Source organism: Carlito syrichta, unplaced genomic scaffold (genome assembly GCF_000164805.1).
Source record: "Carlito syrichta isolate Samal-C Ts95f unplaced genomic scaffold, Tarsius_syrichta-2.0.1 Scaffold304744, whole genome shotgun sequence".
NCBI classification, from domain to species: domain Eukaryota; kingdom Metazoa; phylum Chordata; class Mammalia; order Primates; family Tarsiidae; genus Carlito; species Carlito syrichta.
In genome coordinates, this window is record NW_007248840.1 from 125,400 (window position 1) to 141,218 (window position 15,819).

The 15,819-nt window shown below is 47.6% G+C and overlaps 1 protein-coding gene across 3 annotated transcripts in view; it reads left to right on the forward strand.

Annotated features, from left to right (window-relative positions):
• Positions 1-15,819, forward strand: part of KIF5A (kinesin family member 5A) — a 42,506-nt gene that overhangs the window by 8,378 nt on the left and 18,309 nt on the right. For 2 of the 3 annotated variants that reach the window (XM_008060839.2, XM_021713809.1), the window contains 12 exons: positions 7,974-8,061; positions 8,146-8,219; positions 8,957-9,061; positions 9,316-9,364; positions 9,687-9,742; positions 9,975-10,062; positions 10,322-10,446; positions 11,225-11,329; positions 11,506-11,654; positions 11,768-11,916; positions 12,169-12,344; positions 15,455-15,523. In XM_008060839.2, coding sequence (XP_008059030.1) covers positions 7,974-8,061; positions 8,146-8,219; positions 8,957-9,061; positions 9,316-9,364; positions 9,687-9,742; positions 9,975-10,062; positions 10,322-10,446; positions 11,225-11,329; positions 11,506-11,654; positions 11,768-11,916; positions 12,169-12,344; positions 15,455-15,523 — 1,233 coding nt within the window. The remainder of the gene's footprint in view (positions 1-7,973; positions 8,062-8,145; positions 8,220-8,956; positions 9,062-9,315; positions 9,365-9,686; positions 9,743-9,974; positions 10,063-10,321; positions 10,447-11,224; positions 11,330-11,505; positions 11,655-11,767; positions 11,917-12,168; positions 12,345-15,454; positions 15,524-15,819) is intronic. The other variant, XM_021713810.1, reaches the window with a different exon arrangement.

Genomic DNA, 15,819 nt, shown 5'->3' on the forward strand with positions numbered 1-15,819 from the left:
ACTCACCTCAGCCTCCCAAAGGCGTGGGATTACAGGCTGAGCCACCGAGCCTGGCTTTATCTCATTCTTTTTAACAACTGTATAATTTTTTGTAGGCATAGGCTATAATCTATTTAACCAGGCCTCTACTGGTGGACATTTAGGATTTTAATCATTTATGATTACAAACAGTTGAATGATCTTGTATATATATATATATTTTTAAAATTTTTGTCTCAATAACTTCAGAGGATACAAATAGTTTCTGTTTTTTTTTTTTTTTTTTAGTTAGAGTCTCACTCCATCACCCAGGCTGGAGTGCAGTGGTACACTCACAGCCACCCCAGCGTTGACCTGCTGGGCTCCAGCTATCCTTCCGTCTCAGCCTTCCAAGTAGCCGGAACTATAGAGGAGCACCACCATGCCCGGTTAATTTTTTGTTTTTTAATTGTAGAAATGAGCCGGGCTCGGTGGCTCAGCCTGTAATCCCACGTCTTTGGGAGACTGAGGTGAGTGGATTGCCTGAGCCCGCGGGTTCGAGACCCGCCTGGGCAACTTGGCGAGACCTCATCTCTACAATAAATCAAAAATTAGCCGGGCGTGGTAGCGCGTGCCTGTAGTACCAGCTACTTGGAAGGCTGAAGCGGAAGGATCGCCAGAGCCCAGCAGGTCGAGGTTGTGGTGGCCGGGGGCGGCCACTGCACTTCAGTCTGGGCGACAGAGTGAGACTCCAACTCAAAAAAAAAAAAAAATTGTAGAAACGAGGTCTCGCTAAGTTGCCTGGGCTGGTCTCAAACCCGCAGACTCAGGCAATCCACTTGCCTTGGTCTCCCAAAGTGCTGGGATTACAGGCTGAGCCACTGAACCCGGCCTGCAAATGGTTTTTGCTTACATGATTGCATTGTATAGTGGTGAGGAAGTCTGAGCTTTAAGCATACCCACCACTCTGACCTGTACACATTTTACCCAATAGGTGATTTTTTTTGTCCCTTCACCCCTTCCCTCCCCTCAACTCTGTATATATGTGTATATATTTTTTGCATATGAGCAGTATATCTATAGAATACATTTTTAGAAGTGGAGATCATAAGGTATATACATTTAAAAAATGTAAGCGCTAACAACTTAGGTGACATAGAGAGATCTTGTCTCTACAAAGAATAGAAAAATTAGTCAGGCATGGAGGTGCATGTATGTAGTCCCAGCTACAGGGGAGGTTGAGGCGGAAGAATAGCCTAAATCCAGGAGGTCAAGGCTACAGTAAACCATGATCATGCTACTGCATTCCAGCCTGGGCGACAGAGTGAGACCCTGACTCAGAAAAATAAAAATCTAAGAGCAAGTTCTAAATTGAGTGGGCTCCAGTTCATATGCCTCTCACCAGAAATATGTGCAAATGTCTGTTTACTCGCATTCTCACCAAGGCAGTGCTTTGTCTATTTTATTTTGACCACTTTGATGGGTAGAAGTAGTGAGTCATTTTTTTTTTTTTTTTTTTTTTGAGTTGGAGTCTCACTCGATCGCCCAGACTGGAGTGCAGTGGCCGCTCCTGGCCACCGCAGCCTCGCCTGCTGGGCTCTGGCAATCCTTCCGCCTCAGCCTTTCGAGTAGCTGGAATTACAGGCATGCACTACCACGCCCGGCTGATTTTTTGATTTATTGTAGAGATGAGGTCTCGCCTGCCCAGGCGGGACTCGAGCCCGCGGGTTCAGGAAATCCACTCACCTCTGCCTCCCAAAGGCGCGGGATTACAGGCTGAGCCACCGAGCCCGGCTGAGTCATAGTTTTAATGTGCATTTCATTTATTAACGGTGAGGTTGAGCATTGATTCATGTATTTAAGAGCCATTATAATATCATTTGATGATGTTATAACTTACGATAGCAGTGTTAAGCAAACAGCTTGGTGAATTCCATAATGCATATAGACACCACCACCCAGTTGTGTATATGTAACCACTACCCAGTATGTATGTAACCACTACCCAGCTGAAAACCTAGAACATTTCTGTCACCCTGAAAGCTCCTTCATGTCCCCTTCTAGTCAATACCACTGTTACATTGTTACGTGGCAGGTAGTTGCTCTTATGACTTCTATCCTACAGATAAGTTCTGCCCATTCTTAAACTTCATATAAAGGGAATGATACGATATATGCTTTTTTGTGTTTGAATTCTTCCAGCATGTTTTTGAGATTTATTGATGTTCTATTTACTGATGTTCTGTTGTGATATCATTTTAAATAGCAGCAAGGCATAAAATACACACACATGCTATCATTTAATCAGTTCATTAGGTTGACCAGTCCCCAAATGGAACTCCTTTAAGTTGTTCTCAATTTCTTATTATTATAATCAGTGTGGTGATAAGCATCCTTGTAGCTTATCTTGGCTCTTGTGTATGGTTTTCATAATAGCAATTCTTAGAACTTCTGGGTCAATGAATATGTAAAGTTGAAGGCTTTTGATGATGCATTTCTGAATTTTTTAAATAGGAGAATGGCATACAAATTTACTTAACATGTATACACAAGGAGAACCACAGAGTATCCTCATTTTTGAGTTGTATATGGACATACTCTCCTACCAGAAAAGAATGAAGGCTCTCTTTTGAGCCCTCATTTACACTGCATATTTCAGGTGAAAAGAGATGTTACCATTTCAGCTCCTTTTAAAAAATTTTATTTTATTATTATTATTATTATTATTTTTGAGTTGGAGTCTCACTCTGTCGCCCAGACTGGAGTGCAGTGGCCGCTCACAGCCATCGCAGCCTCGACCTGCTGGGCTCCAGCGATCCTTCCGCTTCAGCCTTTCGAGTAGCTGGAACTACAGGCGCGCGCTACCACGCCCGGCTAATTTTTTGATTTATTGTCGAGATGAGGTCTCGCCAAGTTTCCCAGGCGGGTCTTGAACCTGTGGGCTCAGGCAATCCACTCACCTCGGCCTCCCAAAGTGCGGGATTACAGGCTGAGCCACCGAGCCTGGCTTTTATTATTTTTTAGTAGGAGTCTCACTTTGTTGCCCAGGTTGGAGTGTACTAGCACGCTCATGGACACTGCAGCCTCAACCCGCTGGACTCAGGGGATCCTTTTGCCTCAGCCTTCCAAGTAGCTGGAACAGTAGGCACACATCATCATACCAGCTAATTTTTAAAATTTATTGTAAAGACAAAGTCTCACCAAGTTGCCCAGGCTGGTCTCAAACCCCTGTACTCAGGGAATCCTCTGGCCTCAGCTTCCCAAAGTCCTGGGATTACAGGTGTGAGCCACCACAACTGGCTCAGCTCCTTTTCTTAGAAACTATGTTGAACATCTTTATGTTTATTGAACATTTTCATTTTTTCATTGTTACTAGTTTCTACCCTTGTTCATTTTTCTCTGTTTAGTTTTTGTCTTCTTGTTACAAATTTATTAAGAGTTTTTATGTGATAAGAATATGGATCTCTTTGTTTTAAAAACTTTAAATTTTTATTTTAAAATTATGCATTTTTTTTAGATTAAAAAATGTAGTTTATTTAAAAGTAAATTAGAGAGAGAAAGAGAAGGGAGACAGGAGATTCACCTCCCCGAGTGGGGGAGGGGACCAAAGCCAGAAAGCATGGCGACAGCCATAGCTCAAAGAGCATATGGGCCACAGGAGAGTCTAGCAAGGCAATGGCCCTGTATTTTTATTGAAGTTTTTTTTTTTTTGAGTTGGACTCACTCTGTCACCCAGGCTGGAGTCCAGTGGTTTGCTCATGGTCACTGCAGTCTCGACCTGCTGGGCTCAAGTGATCCTCCCAACTCAATCTTCCAAGCAGCTGGCACTACAGGTATGTGCTACCAGGCCTGGCTATTTTTTTTTTTTTTTGTGGTAGAGATGAGGTCTCACCAAGTTGCCCAGGCTGGTCTCAAGCCCCTGGACTCAGGCAATCTTCTTGCCTGGGCCTTCCAAAGTGCTGGGATTACAGGCTTGAGCCACCACACCTGGCCTTATTTTAGAAAAGTTTTAAATCAAAATAAAAAAGAACAAAATTTTCTAAGACCCTACTGTCCAAGGATAACCACTATTCATGTGTTTTTCTGTGCAGGGTATGCATATACACATATATATAACATACAGGTTGAGTATCCCTTATCTGAAATGCTTGAGACCAGAAGAATTTCAGATTTTGAAATATTTGCATTATTTACCTGAGCATCTTTAATCCAAAAATTCAAAATGCTCCTTTGAACATCATGTTGATGTTTAAAAAGTTTGGAATTTTGGAGCATTTTGGATTTTGGATTTTCGGATTATGAATGCTCCACCTGTGTGTGTATATATATATGTATGTGTGTATATATACATAAAATTACAGAAATGGAATTATCCTTTGCTTTTTTGTTGTTTACAATACTGTTTGCATACTATTTTTTTTTTTGAGTTGGAGTCTCACTCTGTCGCCCAGACTGGAGTGCAGTGGCCGCTCCTGGCCACCGCAGCCTCGACCTGCTGGGCTCCGGTGATCCTTCGGCCTCAGCCTTCCAAGTAGCCAGAATTACAAGCATGCGCTACCACGCCCGGCTGATTTTTTTATTTATTGTAGAGATGAGGTCTCGCTGCCCAGGCAGGTCTCGAACCCATGGGCTCAGGCAATCCATTCACCTCAGTCTCCCAAAGGCGTGGGATTACAGGCTGAGACACCGAGCCCGGCTTGCATACTATTTTACTTTTCTTTTTTTCCCTTTTCTTTTAGTAACTTTGGTATGCATACTATTTTTAAAACCACATTTTTTGTTTTATAGTATTTTGTGCATGCCTTTTTTTTTTCTTTTTTCTTTTTTTTTTTGTTGGAGTCTCACTCTGTCACCCAGGCTGAAGTGCAGTGGTACATTCACAGCCACCGCAGCCTCGATCTGCTGAACTCAGACGATCCTTCTGCCTCAGCCTTCCAAGTTGCTGGAATTACAGGCATGCACCAACACGTTTGGCTAATTTTTTGATTGATTGCAGAGATGTGGGCTTGCAAAGTTGCCCAGGCTGGGCTCGAACCCGTTGGCTCAGGCAATCCTCTCACCTCAGCACCCCCAAAGTGCTGGGATTACAGGCATGAGCCACCACGGCCAGTCTTGGTTTTTCTTTAATGCAAACTGCTGCACTGACTATCCGTCTACATATATCTTTAAGTGTTTCCAGAAGTGTTTTATAAAATGAACTCCTAGCACTGGAATCCTGGTACAGACCATAGACAGTATAGACATTTAACTGTTTAATAGAATTGCCCTCTAAAAGATTCAATCAGTTTACAGTGTATTACAGAGAAGCTTCCCAACTTCCTCTCCTTTGTTTTCTTCTGTTTCTTGAGCTTCAGAGGCTTTCTTCATGATATCAGATCAATGTTTCAGGTAGATTTTTTGCCATAAACCAGATTTAATTTTTTGATATTTAAAAAATAACATAGCCGGGCTTGGTGGCTCAGCCTGTAATCCCGCGCCTTTGGGAGGCTGAGGTGAGTGATTGCCTGAGCCCATGGGTTTGAGACCTGCCTGGGCAGCGAGACCTCATCTCTACAATAAATAAAAAACTAGCCTGGTGTGGTAGCGTGTGCCTGTAGTTCCAGCTACCTGGATGGCTGAAGTGAAAGGATCGCCAGAGCCCAGCAGGTCGAGGCTACGGTGTTAGGGAGTGTGCCACTGCACTCCAGTCTGGGCGACAGAGTGAGACTCCAATTCAAAAATAAAAAAAGAAGAAGAAGAACACAAAATAATACGCTGTTATGTCATCTTATTTGCCACTAAAATTCTAAAAGTATAATACTTGTACCTGGTTAAACAATGTAAGCAATTCAGGTTACAAAATTAAAAATGAAACTCTTTTCTCCTAGTTTCTCTCCTTAAAGTAACTACTATTAACCTTTTTATATAACTCCTTCTAGAAAAAATTCTGTATATATCCATGTAATATTGTAGATATACCTAGAGCTACTTCTCCAGCTCTAGCCACGTTTGAAATTGTTTTATTTTATTATTTTATTATTTTTTTGGAGACAAGGTCTGGCTCTGTTGACCAGGTTGGAATGCAGTGGCTGTCTATCGTAGCTTACTTCGGCCTCAAACTCCTGGGCTCAAGTGATCCTCTCACCTCAGCCTCTCAAGTAGCTGAGACTACAGGTGTGACCCACCATGCCCAGCTACAAGCTACTTAAAACATTTTTTTGGCCGGGTTCGGTGGCTCAGCCTGTAATCCTGTGCTTTGGGAGGCCGAGGTGAGTGAATTGCCTGAGCCTGCGGGTTCGAGACCTGCCTGGGCAACTTGGCGAGACCTCATCTCTACAATAAGTCAAAAATTAACCGGGCATGGTAGCGCGCGCCTGTAGTTCCAGCTACTTGGAAGGCTGAGATGGTAAGGATTGTTGGAGCCCAGCAGGTCAAGGCTGCAGTGACCAGGAGCAGCCACTACACTCCAGTCTGGGTGACTGAGTGAGACTCCAACTCAAAAAAAAAAATTTTTTTTGAGCCAGGCACAGTGACTCATGCCTGTAATCCCAGCACTGTGGGAGGCCAAGGCAGGAGGATTGCCTGAGTCCAGGGATTCCAGACCAGCCTGGGCAACTTGGCCTGACCTCATCTCTACAATAAATAAAAAAAATCAGCTGGGCATGGTGGCACAGGCCTGTGGTTCCAGCTACTTGGAAGGCTAAGACGGAAGGATCGCCAGAGCCCAACAGGTCAAGGCTGCGGTGGCCTGGCTGGTACTGAATGCCTGGCTTCAAGCAGTCCTCCCACTTCACCCTCCCAAAGCTCTAGGATTGCAGGCGTGAACCACAACTGACTCAGCCTCTAGCCAAGTTTTAGGACTTTCCTTAGTTAGTTAAAACATATCCCCCAAACTCTGATGTTGGTAGACCTTTTTGTTTGAGTTGGAGTCTCACTCTGTCTTCTAGACTGGAGGGCAGTGGCAGGATCACAGCCCACCACACCCAATGAGAAGACATTTTTTTTTTTGAGTTGGAGTCTCACTCTGTCGCCCAGCCTCCACCTGCTGGACTTCAGCGATCCTTCCGCCTCAGTCTTCCAAGTAGCTAGAGCTACAGGCACGCACTACCACGCCCGGCTAGTTTTTGACTATATTGTAGAGATGAGGTCTCGCCAAGTTGCCCAGGTGGGTCTCAAACCTGCGGACTCAAGCAATCCACTCACCTTGGCCTCCCAAAGTATAGGATTACAGGCTGAGCCACCGAGCCCTGTGTTGGTAGATCTTGAAGGCTACATTTTGACTGGATAAAGATAGGCAGTGTAGTAAAACAATTTGACAGGTCATAGTCTCTTAATACTAAACGGCGCGAAAACACAACTGGGAAATTTGTCAACTTATGATAGAGAACAAGCATAACCTCATTTACTCTTTTTTTTTTTTTTTGAGTTGGAGTCTCACTCTGTCGTCCAGACTGGAGTGCAGTGGCCGCTTCCGGCCACTGCAGCCTCGACCTGCTGGGCTCCGGCGATCCTTCCGCCTCAGCCTTCCGAGTAGCGGGAATTCCAGGCATGCGCTACCACGCCCGGCTGATTTTTTGATTTATTGTAGAGATGAGGTCTCGCTGCCCAGACGGGTCTCGAACCCGCGGGCTCAGGCAATCCACTCACCTCAGCCTCCCAAAGGTGCGGGATTACAGGCTGAGCCACCGAGCCCGACTTAGCACACTTTTTAATATTGATAAATTGTTCTTTGCTTTCCACAGCCTGTGGCCTTAGGGTCTGTTCTCATTTGGCTTCCCAGGGAGAGTTTGGGAGTGGTGGGGTACAAAATCATCACACCAAGACTAAGATCCTGACACGCAGTCTCATGCGTGATAGTCCTCTACCTTACAAACACGACTTTTGGTGTCACTGGCACACGTAGTGTCCCTCATTCTCCCAAGTTTTCTACACATGTGGAAGAAGAGGGTGACTGTCTCAGGCTGACGGAAGCCGCTGTGATATTTCTTCTCCCTTGCACCTGTACTGATGGCTGACGTCTTTCACTTTCCTTGTAGGGGAAGCCGTATGTCTTTGACCGTGTATTCCCCCCAAACACGACACAAGAGCAGGTGTATCATGCGTGTGCCATGCAGATCGTCAAAGGTAATGGATGGATTTCCAGAACGTGTTTTTTCAGGCTCCTCATTCCCCACTTACGTCTACAAATTTCTCTATCATCTCTTCCAGATGTCCTTGCTGGCTACAATGGCACCATTTTTGCTTATGGACAGACATCCTCCGGGAAAACCCATACCATGGAGGTGAGGGCTGACTCTGTAGGGTGTGAACAGCTGGGAGTGTTGGAAAGGTCAAGGAATCTCGGGGGTGGGGGAGTGTGGGTGGAGATATAGGTATCAACAGCTGCCTAGACCAGAGGCAGATGGGTTCAGAGGATGAACTGAAGTGTGACACACTGGAGGGGAAGTTGAATGGGCTTCCTTCAGCCTGCTGCGATGTACCCTCCTCTCCACAACTCGATTTCTTCTTTTTCTTCTTTTTTTTATGGAGTCGGAGTCTCACTCCATCACCCAGGCCAGAGTACAGTGGCATGCTCACGACCATTGCAGCCTCGACCTGCTGGGCTCAGGTGATCCTTCCGCCTCAGCCTTCCAAGTAGCTGGAACTACAAATGTGTGCCATTATGCCCGGCTAATTTTTTGGTTTATTGTAGAGAGGAGGTCTCGCCATGTTGCCCAGGCTGGTCTTGAACCTGTGGGCTCAGGCAATCCTTTCACCTCGGCTTCCCAGAGTGTTGGGATTATAGGCGTGAGCCACGTGCCCAGCCTCTTCTTTTGATTCGGAAAAGCAGCAACAATGAGAGTCCCAAGGACTGCTCCATTGTCTCCTCCCACCACCAAAACACAGACGTAATGGTGACAATCTCCTCACTTAGAACAGTCTTCTTTTCAATTCTTGCCTCTGTGTTCCCCTGCATGCCTCTGAGTTGTCTCATTCTCCCTGAGCCTCGGCTTCACTCTGGAATACCCTCACTCCCCAGGGAAAGCTGCACGACCCCCAGCTGATGGGAATCATTCCTCGAATTGCCCGAGACATCTTCAATCACATCTACTCCATGGATGAGAACCTTGAGTTCCACATCAAGGTGACCAGGGCTTGACAGCAGGACACTCTTGGATGGGGCCTGGGAGGGGAGATTTAGCCTGAACTCCCTGAAGATCCTGGGCTCCCCAATGTGGCCTCCCCTTCTATGGTTACCGCAGTTGTCCTTCAAGGTGTTCTCTTCCACCCTTTCCCGTCCACCCTCACCGTTTGAGCAGGTCACATTAGTTTAGGATTCCTGTATCCGATTTCAGATAGGCTCTCTTCACCTCACACTCCTTCTGTCTCCCTAACCAGGTTTCTTACTTTGAGATCTACCTGGACAAAATTCGTGACCTTCTGGATGGTGAGTGCTCAGCTTCAAAGGGTGAGGGTGTGTGAGGAGGGTGAGGAAAAGAAAGACACATTGCTCTTTGAGTTAGTACTACTTGGCAGGAGATGCAGAGGGCATACAGGATCTGAGACTTGGTTCCAAGGATTGCTACAAACAAAGAGGGTCTGAAAATGAGCTTCGGGTGCAGGCCCACATAGAAACAGCCCAAGCAGAGCTGGATCAGGAAGAAGAGGAGGAGGAGGAGGAGGAAAAGGGGGAGGAGGGGAAGGGGGGAGGAGTGCAGAGGGATAGATGGAAGAAACGGTCTTGCTCACACTGCATTCTCTTGATTCAGTGACCAAGACGAATTTGTCAGTGCACGAGGACAAGAACCGGGTGCCGTTTGTCAAGGTGAGAGAGGGGGCAGGCACCTATGTGAGGCCAGTGTATGGAGAGTGTGGGCGAGGGAGCAGAGGTCAGTGACCCGGAGGCTGGAAGGCCGATGTCCTGGAGGCGTGAGATGTACCAAGGGCTCAGGGAAAGTCTGGGGGCTTGGCAAAGACACTGCATTGAAGGGTCATTTGGTCAGCGTGCGGGCAGCTTCATTTGCAAATCAGAGTGTGTGGGTCATTGTCCCCTGCAGGGTTGCACTGAACGCTTTGTGTCCAGCCCAGAAGAGATTTTGGATGTGATTGATGAAGGGAAATCAAATCGTCATGTGGCTGTCACCAGTGAGTGGGACTATATGGGGCTCTTGATTCGGGATCTGTCTCTCTTCTGTGCCCTCGGGTGGAGGGACTGGAAAGTGAGCAAAGGAAAGAGGAGGGTCCCTTGTTGGTGCGACCCTGCTGCTTGGGGGATGTGGCATCAGGGGCAGTCCTGGTGGGCACCTTCTCTCTTGGCGGGAGGGGCGGTAGTCAGCAGACACCAAGGGCTGAGGACTTTGGTTCCGCAGGTTATATAGGTCCCGTTTCTCCCCTGCTCCTGCAGACATGAACGAACACAGCTCTCGAAGCCACAGCATCTTCCTCATTAACATCAAGCAGGAGAACATGGAAACAGAGCAGAAGCTCAGTGGGAAGCTGTATCTCGTGGACCTGGCAGGGAGCGAGAAGGTTGGAGACCTCGTGGGCATGGGGCGAGTGGAAGCCTTTGGTCTTTTTAATTTTAAAAAAAATTTGTTTTGTTTTTTTTTTTTGAGTTGGAGTCTCACTCTGTCGCCCAGACTGGAGTGCAGTGGCCGCTCCCGGCCACTGCAGCCTTGACCTGCTGGGCTTTGGCGAGCCTTCCAAGTAGCTGGAATTACAGGAGCGCGGTACCATGCCCGGCTGATTTTTTGATTTCTTGTAGAGATGAGGTCTCACCAAGTTCCCAGGCGGGTCTCGAACCCGCGGGCTCAGGCAATCCACTCACCTCAGCCTCCCAAAGGCGCAGGATTACAGGCTGAGCCACCAAGCCCGGCTAATTTTTTTTATTTATTGTAGAGATAAGGTCTTGCCAAGTTGCCTAGGCTCATCTTGAATCCCTGGACTCAGGCAATCCTCTCGCGTCCCCCTCCCAAAGTGCTGGGCTTACAGGTGTGAGCCACTGTGCCTGGCCCCTGCCAACTTCTAATCTACTTTCTGTCTCTATGGATTTGCCTCTCTTCAACATGTCATATAAGGGGAGTCGTATATTATGTGGCAGGAGGTAGGTGCAAGATGGCCTCTGGCAAGAGAGTTTAGGGGAACAGAAGAAGGGCCTTCCCTGTTCCCGGGCAAGCATCTCTTTGCTCCCTCCTCTTCCTCTTCCCCCCTTTCTCCTTGGACTGAGCCCCACCATGTGGAAAGAGGTGGTGACAGCCATCTCCCTTTGCAGCTGCTCATGACACACTCGTCCCTTCTGCCCTGGTAGGTCAGTAAGACTGGAGCAGAGGGCGCCGTGCTGGATGAGGCAAAGAATATCAATAAGTCACTGTCCGCCCTGGGGAATGTGATCTCCGCGCTGGCTGAGGGCACTGTGAGTGTCCCTTAGGGCCCCTCCCTCCTCAAGCCCCGCCCACCTGCCGCCACCTTCTCTTAATTTCCCCCCACCGCCGTCAATTCACAGACGGCTTGATCCCTAGTCAACACCATTATTCTTTCTGTTTCCTGCTGAATTCATTTTTCTGAGTCACAGTCTCCCTCTTCCTCCAGAAAAGCTATGTTCCATATCGTGACAGCAAAATGACACGGATTCTTCAGGACTCTCTGGGAGGAAACTGCCGGACGACCATGTTCATCTGTTGCTCGCCGTCCAGCTACAACGATGCAGAGACCAAGTCCACCCTGATGTTTGGGCAGCGGTCAGTGTCACAGTCCCCAGAGGGATCTCTGCCACCCCTGTGGCTCTGTTTCCTCAGTGTCACCCAAGTCTGATGCAAGCCTCAGTTCTCTGTCCCTCTTTCTCCTCTCCCAGGGCGAAGACCATTAAGAACACTGCCTCTGTGAACCTGGAGCTGACTGCTGAGCAATGGAAGAAGAAGTATGAGAAGGAGAAGGAGAAGACAAAGACCCAGAAAGAGACGATCGCCAAGCTGGAGGCCGAGCTGAGCCGGTGGCGCAATGGTTAGAAAGGGATCTGGCGAGCGTGGGAGGCGGTGGGAGGAGGAGGAGCAGGAGGGGGAGGAGGCGGCAGGGCGGCCAAGGCCAGCCTGTCTGGGTGCTGTGAGGCCAGTCTCCCAGAAGGAGGGCTGTGTTTTTGCAGGGGTGAAGGCCCACTAGGCAGGAGAGCACGAGGGCCGGAGGGCCTTGGCGTGGAGGAGTGAGAAGGGAAGAGCGCCCTTCTCCCATCCCTCACTTGTCCTGCCCCTTTTCCAGGAGAGAACGTGCCTGAGACGGAGCGCCTGGCCGGGGAGGATGCAGCCCTTGGGGCCGAGCTCTGTGAGGAGACCCCAGTGAATGACAACTCGTCCATCGTGGTGCGCATTGCGCCCGAAGAGCGGCAGAAGTACGAGGAGGAGATCCGGCGCCTCTATAAACAGCTGGATGACAAGGTGAGGCCCAGGCAGAGTGGCAAAGTGGGCTGGAGGCGGGGTGGGGTGGAGTGGGGTGGGGTGAGTTGAGAGCTAAAGAATGCAGCTCATATGGCCTCCATCTGATTTTAAAGGGAGTAGATGTGCAAAAATAAATAAAAATATATAGCAGAAATTGAAATCACCCATCATCCACCATTCAAAGATGACACTGTTGACGTTTTACTTTTCTCTGTGCAATTGAGGTATATTGTGGTGTATTTTTTTTGAGTCGGAGTCTCACTCTGTTGCCCAGGCTGAAGTGCAGTGGCACACTCACGGCCACTGCAGCCTTGACCTGCTGGGCTCAGGTGATCCTTCCACCTCAACCTTCCAAGTGGCTGGCCCATTCCACTACACTTGGCCAATTTTTGAAATTTATTGTGGAGACGAGGTCTCGCCAGGTTGCCCAGGCTGGTCTCAAACCCCTAGGCTCAAGCAGTCCTCTCGCCTCGGCCTCCCAAAGTGCTGGGATTACAGGCTTGAGCCACTGTGCCTGGCTTATCATTTTGCTGATTTTTTCATTCAGCAATTTTATATGAGCAATTTCCCTTTTCCTTAACAGTTCTCTTAAAGTATTATTTATTTATTTATTTATTCCTGAGACAGGGGCTTATTTTATCACCCAGGCTGGAGTGCACTGCTGTGGTCCCAGCTCACAGCAGCCTTGACCTCCTGGGCTCAAGGGATCCTTCTGTCTTGGCCTCCCAAGTAGCTGGGACTAAAGGCAAGCGCCACCACACTCAGATAATTTTTGTATTTTTTGTAGGAACAAGGTCTCACTATGTTGCCCAGGCTGGTCTCCAACTCCTAGGTTCAAGCAATTCTCCTGTCTCAGCCTCCTAAAGTGCTGATATTACACCCATGAGTTACCATGCCTGGCCTTAAAGTATTTTTAAGTGACTGCCTAAGAGTCTGTTTGTCAAAATGTATGAGGGGGGACCCCAAAAACTCTGAATTTATTTATTAAAAATTGTGTATTTTTATGTTTAAACTTTAGTCACTTTCTTTTTTTTTGTTTTTTGTTGTTTTTTTGAGTTGGAGTCTCACTCTGTCGCCCAGACTAGAGTGCAGTGGCCACTCCCGGCCACCGCAGCCTCGACCTGTTGGGTTCCAGCGATCCTTCTGCCTCAGCCTTCCAAGTAGCTGGAACTACAGGCGCGCACTACCACGCCTGGCTAATTTTTGATTTATTGTAGAGATGAGGTCTCACCAAGTTGCCCAGGCAGGTCTCGAACCCGCGGGCTCAGGCAATCCACTCACCTCAGCCTCCCACAGGTGCGGGATTACAGGCTGAGCCACCGAGCCCGGCTCTTTAGTCACTTTCAAAGTGCTCTCTGTTTGATGCAATACTCGTTTCGTAACTCCTTTTCTACTGCTCAAAACAGTTTTTGGGCTGGGCGTGGTGCCTTAAGCTTGTAATCCTAGCACTTTGGGAGGGCAAGGCAAGAAGATTGCCTGAGCTCAGGGGTTCAAGACCAGCCTGGGCAACTTGGCGAGACCTCATTTCTACAAAATATCAAAAAATTAGCCGAACGTGGTAACACGTGCCTATAGTTCCAGCTACATGGAAGGCAGAGGCTACTTGGTCACCTAAGCCCATGAGTGTGCCACTGCACTTCAGCCTGGGTGACAGAGTGAGACTGACTCAAAAAAAAAAAAGAATCTCCAAAAACAATCCACTGAAGCCAAGCAGCCTCTTACAACAACACTAGCTGGTACACTGATGTCGATTGTTTCCTAGAACACTTACCTGGTGAGAAAAGCCTGTACTACAACGGGGTTGCCCTCCAAAAAATTATTCCAGTTTTTTTTTGGTGGGTCCTCCCATGTTGAACCATTCACTTATTCCAAAACTTCTAGTTTCTTTGTTTTTGTTTTTGTTTTTATTTTTAGCTATTATAAATAACTCTGAAATGACTATCTTTGCTTCTTGTGCATAAAACTTTGCTTTTGAATGATTTGATTATAATAGTGTGCTAAAGTGGAATTCCAGGTTAAGATATATGAATATTTAGTCATTTGGCCAGTGCTTTGGGAGACTGAGGCAGAAGGGTTGCATAAGCCCAGCAGTTTGAGACCAGCCTGGGCAACATAGTGAGACCTGGTCCCTATAAAAAAAAAATCACACAAATTAGCACCAACACGTCCATAGTCCCAGCCACTCAGGAGGCTGAGGTGGAAGGATCACCTGGCCCAGGAGGTCAGGAGTGCAGAGAGCTGTGATTGTGCCACTGCATTCCAGCCTAACAGAGTGAGACTCCCGACTTAAAAAAAAATAACACAAATAAAGTCTTTTGGTGGGTGTGGTGGCTTGCGCCTGGAATCCTAGCTACTGGGGAAGCTGGAGCAGGGGAATCACATGAGGCCAGGGATTGATACCAGCTTGGACAACATAGTAAGTCTCTGTGTCTAAAAAAAAAGCAAAAATAAATTAGCTGGTGTGGTGGGTCAGGCCTGTCATCCCAGCTACTTGGAAGGCTGAGGCAGGAGGATCGCTTGAGCCCAGGAGTTAGAGGCTGCAATAAGCTATGCTCGCACCACTGCACTCCAGCCTGGGCAACACAGCAAGACCCTGTCTTTGTCATTTATTTATTTGTTTATTTATTTTTATTTATTTATTTTTTTTGAGTTGGAGTCTCACTCTCTCGCCCATGCTAGAGTGCAGTGACACGCTCACGGCCACTGCAGCATTGACCTGCTGGGCTCTGGCGATACTTCCGCCTCAGCCTTCCAAGTAGCTGGAACTATAGGCATGTGCTACCACACCAGACTTAAGACCCTGCCTTTAAAATAAGTAAATAATTAAATTAAGGGATCTAAAAAAAATTTTTAAAGCCTTTTGCTGTTTGTTGTCAAGGTCATACCAACTTCTAGGAAGAAATAAATTTAAAGGTAAGGGTGGGAGCCCAGAAAAGAAGCCGAGGAAAAGGAACTTTTAGGACAGGGAGTTTCTTTGTAGGATATGGAGTTTCAACCTCAAAGCTTAAACTATTTGGATGTCGATCAGGGTCCCACCCCAGGCCCAGCCCTTAACTCCAAACCGGAAAGAGTCACCCCATTCACCCAGCTTTCCCCCTTGCCTGCCACAGGATGATGAGATCAACCAGCAGAGCCAACTCATAGAAAAGCTCAAGCAGCAGATGCTGGACCAGGAAGAGGTAATGGGCGGGAGGGCCGGCTGTGAGGGGAAGGGCCCATCCCTACAACACACAGGAAAAGACCTTTTTTAAAAATTTTTTTAGGCTGGGCTCTGTGGCTCAGCCTGTAATCCTAGCACTTTGGGAGGCCGAGGTGAGTGGATTGCCTGAACCCGCTGATTCAAGACCCGCCTGGGCAACTTGGTGAGATCTCAACTGTACAATAAATCAAAAATTAGCCGGGCGTGGTAGCGCTCGCCTGTAGTTCCAGCTACTTGGAAGGCTGAGGCGGAAGGATCACCGGAGCCCAGCAGGCA